Source organism: Eurytemora carolleeae, unplaced genomic scaffold (assembly GCF_000591075.1).
Source record: "Eurytemora carolleeae unplaced genomic scaffold, Eaff_2.0 scaffold245, whole genome shotgun sequence".
In the NCBI taxonomy this organism is placed as follows: domain Eukaryota; kingdom Metazoa; phylum Arthropoda; class Copepoda; order Calanoida; family Temoridae; genus Eurytemora; species Eurytemora carolleeae.
The window spans coordinates 4,822-14,736 of NW_019396390.1; the positions used below are offsets into that span (position 1 = coordinate 4,822).

General features: G+C 30.7%; 1 protein-coding gene across 1 annotated transcript; it reads right to left on the reverse strand.

The window, feature by feature from the left end:
* Positions 1-741: 741 nt before the first annotated feature.
* Positions 742-6,793, reverse strand: LOC111702298 (uncharacterized). Its single transcript, XM_023473941.1, has 6 exons — positions 6,710-6,793; positions 3,313-3,373; positions 2,102-3,115; positions 1,894-2,025; positions 1,298-1,756; positions 742-1,236 (listed from the first exon to the last, which is right to left on the reverse strand). The coding sequence occupies exons 2-6, from the start codon at positions 3,368-3,370 to the stop codon at positions 1,037-1,039; spliced, it is 1,863 nt and encodes a 620-aa protein (XP_023329709.1). The 5' UTR covers positions 3,371-3,373; positions 6,710-6,793; the 3' UTR covers positions 742-1,036.
* Between the last annotated feature and the right edge of the window lie 3,122 nt (positions 6,794-9,915).

Here is a 9,915-nt window from a genome sequence, read left to right on the forward strand (position 1 = left end):
GAATGTAAGAATGTAAGAATATAAGAATATAAGAATGTAAGAATGTAAGAATGTAATAATGTAAGAATGTAATAATGTATGAATGTAAGAATGTAAGAATGTAAGAATGTAAGATTATAAGAATGTAAGAATATAAGAATATAAATGTTAGAATGCAAGAATGTAAGAATGTAAGAATTTAAGAATGTAAAAATGTAAAAATGCAAGAATGTAAGAATGTAAAAATGTAAGAATGTAAGAATGTAAAAATGTAAGAATTTAAGAATGGAAGAATGGAAGAATGAAAGAATGTACGAATGTAAAAATGTAAGAATGTACGAATGTAAGAATGCAAGAATGTAAGAATTTAAGAATGTATGCATGTAAGAATGTATGCATGTAAGAATGTAAAAATGTAATAATGTAAGAATGTAAGAATGTAAGAATGTAAGAATGTAAGAATGTAAGATTTTAAGAATGTAAAAATGTAAGAATATAAGATTTTAAGAATGTAAGAATGTTAGAATGCAAGAATGCAAGAATGTAAGAATGTAAGAATGTAAGAAAGCAAGAATGCAAGAATGCAAGAATGCAAGAATGTAAGAATGTAAGAATGTAAGAATGTATGAATGTAAGAATGTAAGAATGTAAGAATGTAAGAATGTAAGAATGTAAGAATATAAGAATGTATGAATGTATGAATGTAAGAATGTAAGAATTTAAATGTAAGTTTCAATAAATTCCATAAAAGAACAATGAGAAAAAAGCCCAAAACATAGGATTTATTTCAGGTATTGCAGTTACATAATATCAAAGTCATATTTAGTCACTAGCTTGAACAATTAATGTGTCAGTTGACAAGTCAGTTATAAAGTCAAAGTCATTTGTAGTTACAGGTTAAACATTAAAGTAAACAATTATTTTTAAATAACTGCCCTTATGCTTGATAAAGACATCTGCCAAAGTTTATAAAATATTGAATTAAAATATAAGATTTACATACTAGGTTCCATTTTTCAGTATCCATTGTCCAGTTCATAAATGTTTGTCTACACATTTAAAGAAGTTTGCTCTTCAGGATATCTTCTACAACCTGTCTTCTCCTCCTACCAGTTGGAGCCTTAGTAGTTGTTGGAGCAGGGGTGGTGGTTGTAGGAGCTACGGTTGAATCAGATATTTGGGGTGCTGCACAAGTGTCAGTAGTGCAACTTGGAGCTGCTTGAATGACACTTGCTGATGCAGTTGTTCCAGTGACCGCTGAAAAAAATTATATCAAAGTCTTTGCTGTGTTCATAATTATGTTTTAAAAGATGCTTACCAAGTAAAGTTGCTTGGGCGGCTGCTACTTCAGCAGCAATGGATGCAAGCCCGCTTTCCAACTGAGTAGCTGTAGTCCTTAAAGAAGTTTTCTCTGCAGCACTGCAAACAGCAGTAGAGTTTGAAATAGAATTAGCTAACCCAACTATTTTGGGCGATGCAGGGGAATCATTTAAAAGTTTAATCAGCTCTGCAGCTTTGGAAACAATCTCGGCACATGACGCAGCAGCTTGTCTTGATACCATCTGTCTACTATTGATGATTGCATTGATCTTGTCCTTTGCTTTGGTGACTGCATCTGTGTTTGCTGCTAAACTCTTTAGTTTACTTTTTAAACCATCAGTGCTCACACTGCATGCATGGATAGCTCCAGCAACATCATCCTCAGTCTTACGGCAGTTTGAAAAAGCAGCTTTACATAATGTAACTGCAGCAGCCATAGCTTTTGCTTCATCAGCAACTAAATATTCATAATTTAAATAAAACCCTTAGTCAAAAGGTTATAGATTTTTAAGGGACTTCATGCTATCTTGATGCTATATTTCTCCAAGTAATAGAGAAAACATCTGCTTTTAAACACATTTTCATCACACTTACGTGAGCATGTCCTTATGGTGGCAATATCAGCTCCAAGCGCGGGGGCAGTCCAGCATGCACAGGCTTCAGCTCCAGACTTTATTCTACACTCCTCAACTCCAGCTTCAAAAGCTTCTGTCTTTTTGGTGCAATCTAAGAAAAATTTCAGAAAATTAAAGATTCTTTTCAGTATTATAAATCATATGTGACAACATATATTTAAGCTTACCGTCCACAAAGGTTGTGTTTGGTTGTGGGAGAGCTGGAATGTCACAGGCAGCCTTGATGTTATCAGAGCACTTGTTAAGTGTGTCAGTCAAGTTCTTGATGTTATTAACTCCTGCTCCAGTGGTCAGAGTTCCACAGGTTGGAGCAGTTTTATTGCCTCCAGCAAATTCAACAAGCCTGTTGTTAGCTGCTGCAAACACATCTTTTTTTTCGTTCTTTCTGAAACCTGTTGTATTTTGTCGCTCAATTCTTGCCTTTTGATTTTTGAAGTTGGCAACCTGGTTCTGTACAATTCTAAGATAGTTTACAGCAGTAGTCACACATAGATCAGATACAGGACATGTTGTTTGTTTAACAGTTTCAGCGGGGTTTTTCTTTTCTTTTCTGGCCTTGATTTTATTTTTACGTTTTCCTAAATTACTTGAGTTAACATTTTCCTGTTCTTCCTTACCTCCATCTTTATCTTGTTTTTTTTCTGCTTTTTTACCTTTCCTCTGCCTTCTGCCCACATTTCCCTTATGTATTTTACCCTCTCCATTTGGTTTTCTCTCATCATTTCCCTTTCCATATTTACCTTTTCTTTCATAATTGTCGTTTTTGTTGACTTTCTGCTTAACATGTGATTTTGCTAGTTGTCGTCTTCTTTCTTTTCTGGCTGCTTTCTTGTCTCCTTTGTTTCCCTCTTTATTATTATCATTTCCTTGACCTTTGCCACTTTCTTGGTTTTTTTTTGCTTGTCTAGCATTTTTTTTTGTCCCTCTGTCAAGATTCTTCTTGCCATCTTTATCATTATCATTTTCTTTGCTATTTCCTTCACCCTTTCCATTGCTTTCATTGTCTTGATTTGCTTGTTTAATTATTTGTCTTTGCCTTTTGTTTAGCTTGTCATCAACATCATTGTCTGTATTTTCGCCATTGTCATCTTCATTTCCATTCTTTCGTGGAGCTCTAACCATCCTAACCTCCAGGACTTCTGCTTCAATAACATCAAAACTGTTCTCTTCAGTTTCAGCTCCTGTGAAGATGAAGAAGTGTTATTGAAATTCTTAATTTTGTCATGCATTAATATTAGGGTTTCCAATTGAATTTACTTGCGTGCAATTTTGGGCCCTGTAATTTCCGTGCAATTTTTGCACAATTCCGTGCAATGCGAGAACAGTTGAGCGCAATTTCGCGCAATGGAATTCTGATTGGTAACCCTAAATTTAATACCTGTGATCGCTATGAAGACAAAGCCCAGAAGGGCAATTAAGATTAGTTTTTGCATCATAAACTGAAAAATAGCAGATTATAATTGTTTTTAAGTGTGTCAGAGTTTTCTCTCTTTATACAGTCAGACCCATAAAACTGTGGAATATAAAAACGACATTTATTTACTGATGCATTTATGATTCAACTAGTTTAACAGTAGTTTTAACATCAACTTAATAACTGAAATGGGATTGTGTATTTTGTACTATTGCTGTTTTTCATTTCCATGAAGGACTTCATAAATTGGGTCTAACAGTCATCTTCCTTTTCCGCAGTTTTATTAGTCCCACTGTATTCAAAAATGTGTCTTCATCCCGAAACAAAAGACTAAGAAGAAATGGGAGTTTAAAGTTGTTTAGGGAACATTTTTTGTTATTTTTTTTGTAACATGTGTGTCTATTAAAATAAAATTGATTTTAGGCTTTTAAGAACTATAAACTTGCATGGGAATCCAGTATTTCAAATCCACTTTTCTAGAAAATTTCAGCAAGTATAAATGTATGATAATTCGGGTTCTAATCAAATAATAATAATAATAATAAAAATAACGATTTGAAAGGAACTTCAAAATAATCTTAGAAAATGTGATATAACTTTTTGAACCAAAAGCAGAATCATAGAAAACTCAAAGGATTTAGTAACAAAGGAATTGAGTCTTTGGAACAAAATCAAAAATCTAAACCACAATATCTTTAGAACTCGATGTTGTAAACCTTTGATATTTCAAACCTAGATTATTTGATCTAACAGAATTCATAGTTTGAAATATCTAAGGTATGCAACGTTTGGTTCCAAAGATATAGTGATTAAAAAATCAGAGTTTGTGACAAAGACTCAATTCCTTTTTATTTTGAATGAAAAATAGAAATCATTCATTCTTTAACAAAAACTCTTCCAAAGTTCTACAGTGAAAATATATTAATATTTTTAATGATAAAATTAAATAAAACTTAAAGTGTGAATTTAACAAAAAACTTTTGTATCATAAATTATTTTAAGAAACCCCTAACCATATCCCAATTCGACTATTTTTGTCTTATAAAGATTGGGGGGGGGGGGGGTAGGGTTAGGCAACTTCTGGTTTTGAAAATTCTGTTAGCAAATGGCAGAACAGTTAATATTGAAATTGTTAACAAACAAAGATAACTGTTCCTGACAAAAAAGTGAAACTTCAGTATGAAATTGATTTGTAAATAACGGCGACGTCTGTTATTGTTTTGCTTAAAATTGCAAGAAACGGTAACTAGAAAAAAAGAACGAAATACAGATTTAGTTCTTTATAAATGTACTTTAAAAAGATGATCTTTGAAAAAAGTGTGAACGTGCCAACCCCTATTTCGAAGTTCGTGAATAGCCAATCAAACCTAGTCAGAAATATGAATTTAAAGAATAGGCCTATGCAGAAACATGAATTTAAAGAATAGACCTATGCTGAAACATGAATTTAAAGAATAGACTTATTCAAAAACATGAATTTAAAGAAAAGGCCTATGCAGAAACATGAATTTAAAGAATAAGCCTATGCAGAAACATGAATATAAAAAATAGCCCTATGCAGAAACATAAATTTAAAGAATGAACCTAGTCAGAAACATGAATTTAAAGAATAAACCTATTCAAAAACATGAATTTAAAGAATAGGCCTATGCAGAAACATGAATTTAAAGAAAAGGCCTATGCAGAAACATGAATTTAAAGAATGGACCAAGTCAGAAACATGAATTTAAAGAATAGATCTATTCAGAAACATGAATTTAAAGAATAGACCTATGCAGAAACATGAATTTAAAGAATAGACCTATGCAGAAACATGCATTTAAAGAATTAACCTATGCAGAAACCTGCATTTAAAGAAGAAACTTAGTCAGAAACATGAATTTAAAGAATAGACCTATTCAGAAACATGAATTTAAACTATGCAGAAACATGAATTTAAAGAAAAGGCCTATGCAGAAACATGAATTTAAAGAATAGATCTATGCAGAAACATGAATTTAAAGAATAGCCCTATGCAGAAACATGAATATAAAAGATAGGCCTATGCAGAAACATGAATATAAAGAATAGACCTATGCTGAAACATGAATTTAAAGAAAAGGCCTATGCAGAAACATGAATTAAAGAAAAGGCCTATGCAGAAACATGAATTTAAATAATAGACCTATGCATGAATTTAAAGAATAGACCTAGTCAAAAAACATGTATTTAAAGAATAGACTTATTCAGAAACACGAATATTCAGACCTATGCAGAAACATGAATTTAAAGAATAGACCTATTCAGAAACATGAATTTAAAGAATAGACCTACGCAGAAACATGAATATAAAAGCAAATGAAGAAAGAAAATCAAAAGTTTTAACCAGTAAGTAAGATAAAAAATGGCTAAGAAGCTATAATTCAAGGAAAAACTTTATGAATTGTTTTAAGACAATAAAGATATGAAATTTGCCTTTGCAAAAGCATAAAGATAAAACTTTTAATTTGATTTCATAATAGAAAACGGCTTTTAAATTTTAATTCACTAGGACAAATTCAAATAGGTATTTAACATTTTTTTACCAGCAGAAGTGCCCAGCGTTGCCCGTGGAACTTTTAAACAAAATTGTTTTTGAATGTTTTTAAAAATTTCCATCTTGAAACAAAAATTTCGATTTTTTAGCCACTTTTTCTTTTTAGCCACTTTCTCTTTAAAATTAAGCCGATTCAGTCCAGCCGTTTGGCCAGCTATTGGTGATATATATATATATATATATATATATATATATAACTATAAAGAAATAATCAGAACAGCTTCTCAGTTATATATATATATATAGATTTATGAGCGAAGATCTTTATGATATAAAAACTTTACTTCTATTGTTTTTTTTATAAAATTACACTAAAAACATTTGAAATTGCGGAAACTTTAAGATAAAAAAGGCAAATGCAGAAAAGCTTAAGTTTTGAAGGTTTAAAATCTAGAAAATGGTCTAGCTACTTAGATTTACTGAAACGTTGTTTCTAAATATTTTTGCCATATACGATTATATTAACACTTTCAATTCGCTTTTCAAAACATTAAAGTAGGAACAGAAAAAGCAGAAGAGATTAAATTTAATGGATTAGATAATAGAAAAATGAGTAAGAAACTGAAATTGTTAAGTTGTTATTCCTATTTTGATTATGAAGAAAAGTAAAAAATGGAACTAAGCATAAAATTGAAGTCCCAAAACAAAACAAAAACTCAAAACTAAGAAAATTTAATTCACTTGAATTTTTTATTCTTGTATTGTTTTCAAGACAAGCAAAAAATGAACAAGATGCGAAAAAGTTTAAGTTTTAAGGACTGTCTAATATATTTAAAACTGGATTACCTTTGAATAGTAAAGAGCTGGTCTATGCTCTATATGAGACCAGGCTAGATCTAAACTACAAGCCCCGTCATTATCTTATATAGAACTCTGGCAGCACCTGTGCTAATTTTCAAGAAACAGATGAAGATGTGTAATTAATTATAGTTTGCAATTTTAAAGCGATAAATTAACTTTCTATAAGATATGTAACAATGTAACCTCATATTTCAGAGGAAAATGAGTTTCCAAAAATATGAAATTAGAATGAAATTTTAAATGTCACAAATGCATTTTTAAATTCAATAATAATTCAACTAAAATTCTATGAGAGTCTGCTAATAATCTATGAGAGTCTGCTAATAATCTATGAGAGTCTGTTGATAATCTATGAGAGTCTGCTAATAATCTATGAGAGTCTGCTAATAATCTATAAGAGTCTGCTCATAATCTATGAGAGTCTGCTAATAATCTATGAGAGTCTGTTGATAATCCATGAGAGTTTGCTAATAATCTATTAGAGTCTGCTAATAATCTATAAGAGTCTGCTGATAATCTATAAGAGTCTGCAGATAATCTATGAGAGTCTGCTAATAATCTATGAGAGTCTGCTAATAATCTATAAGAGTCTGCTGATAATTTATGTGAGTCTTCTAATAATCTATGAGAGTCTGCTAATAATCTATAAGAGTCTGCTGATAATTTATGAGAGTCTGGTTGTAATAAATGCCTTACTTTAATATTTCTTTAAATGTGTATCAATATGAACACAACTCTATCAAACTCTATACTCTCTACTAAGAACTGTTACTTATGTTTGTAAATAAACAGAGTTCATATCAACTAACTATATTTTGGGTTTAATGATACAGGTAAAGATTAAAAAGATTAAACTGACTGATAAAACAGTCAGGTGAATATAACAAAATATATATATACATGTATGTTCAGGTTTTAAAGATAATTGGGCTAACAATTCCTTATATATCCATTCTTTGCTTTTGCTCTTGTTTTGACTCTTGTATACATCTGTTCTTGTCTTGTATCCATCCTAATTTCCTGCTGGATATTTTAAGGTTTCTTGAACAATCTTATACTTTCTCCTGACATCAAGGAAGTAGTCTTCTTCCGAATTTCACATCTGTTGACATTGTTCATTTGAATGGATTTTTGTAAAAGATATCCAGTATCCTGTACTTGTGTGGTTTACAGGGATTCCGGGACCTGAGCCAGCGATTTTAAAGCTTTGGCTTGAGTCATAATTCCTTAAACCCGACTTTAAGACCCAATCTTCCACCCAACTCTAACGACAGCTTGTGTCACGTGATTGACAGCTGCAGGATCTTTGGCTCGACTTAAGGAGTTAGGTCCAATGAAAATAAAACCAACCGTGGTTGGTTTTAATGTAGAATAAGGCTCAATGTTGCGTCTTATTCTCTAAAAAACTGGGAATACGCCAATGCCTACCATGAAAATCCGCTAAATAGAATATTAAACCGTTTTTTTTAAATTCAACTTGGTGGAAAATAAGATGCAGCTTGAATCAAAAAGCTCAAGCCATAAAAAAGGTCCAACGACAGCTTAGACCCGAGCTGTATTTCCTTGAATTTTTTAAATCACGGGCTCAGGTTATCTGAGAATTATATAAATTCAACCTTTTAGAATCTATACAATTCCGTATGAAAGCTCTCCAGTCGAACAGCCCTCATTCAGCATTTTGCTCTGAAATAAATTTAAAGTTTAAAGTTTAAAGGATGGTAGGGAAGTGACTTATTACTAGTACATATTATATAGTCTTTCAAAAATATTTTTTTTGTTTTTATCTCGGTTTCTAGTTTTTTTTATTGTTTTCTTGTATTTTTCACTTTTTTTAAAAAATAATTCACTTTGCAACACTTAAATCAAGTTTTCATACTGTTGTCAATCTTGATTAATTGTATTTTACAAGATTGAATGTCATTTTAATATCCTGAGAGGTCATCCTGTCAGAGTATTTGTGTATGAGATTTGATGAATGATTTGTAATCAGGATGATTGAATGTTCGATTGAATTGATGACTAAAAAATTGACTTTGTGATTGATAGAATGGTTGGTATTCATTGAGTGATTGTTTGAATGCTCGATTTTGTAGTGAATTGAAGATTTGATCGATTCATGACTTATTGATTTGTGTGTTGAATGATTGATTCACTAATTGAATGATTGATTCACTAATTGAATCATTGATTCACTAATTAAATGATTGATTCACTAATTACATGATTGATTCACTAATTGAATAATTGATTCACTAATTGAATGATTGATTCACTAATTGAATGATTCACTAATAGAATGATTGATTCACTAATATAATGATTGATTTATCAACTAAATGGTTGATTTATTAATCGAGTAATCGATTCATTAATCAATTTGATTGATAATTTTCTGATCGAGATTAATTAGTTTAACTTTGATGAATTAAAACTTAATTAATTAAATCTTTAATTTCAGATACATCATTCTGTTTTCTGTGATAACCGTTCAGGAGCAGTAAGGTATCATAATTTTTCTCGTTTTTGCCATATTTGGATACGTATTCTTACGAGGGTTGATAGTTTACTCAAATATAAGATAAACTGTCTTTATTTCAAAAGAATTTGCAACCATTATGTACCAATCTGTATATATTCTCAATTACTGCTTTACCCAATCAGAGGGTTCGTTCGACTGAGAAGTTATAGTTTATTCTAAACTATCTTTATTTANATCAAGAAAAAAATCTAAAAAAACTAAAAAATTGAAAACTATTCATACAGGCGATATTGTATTTATAGAGAACCCTGGAATTGATACATCTAAAGAGCGAACCACATTGTTAAAGCTGGAATTATTTCAGGTATTGAGGAAAAATAGACATGCAAAAACTATTGAGATTATTTCCTTAAAAACAGGACAAAAATGCATATCTAATAAAAATTTAATTCGGAAAATATTCATTAATGATTTTATTTCCCAAGATGATGCAGAAGAATGTATAAGAATAATATTAAAAAAAACTTATTAAACCAGATAATATTAACTTTAATAGAGAGATGTATGTATGTAATTCAAATAAAAACAATAGTACAATTACTGCAGTACATCCGGAATGCTACATAACGGAAATCGAAACTATGCTTGACTCGGAAAATGCATTCATGGACACGTATAATAATAAACATTATCCACCTGATGTGTAAGTTGC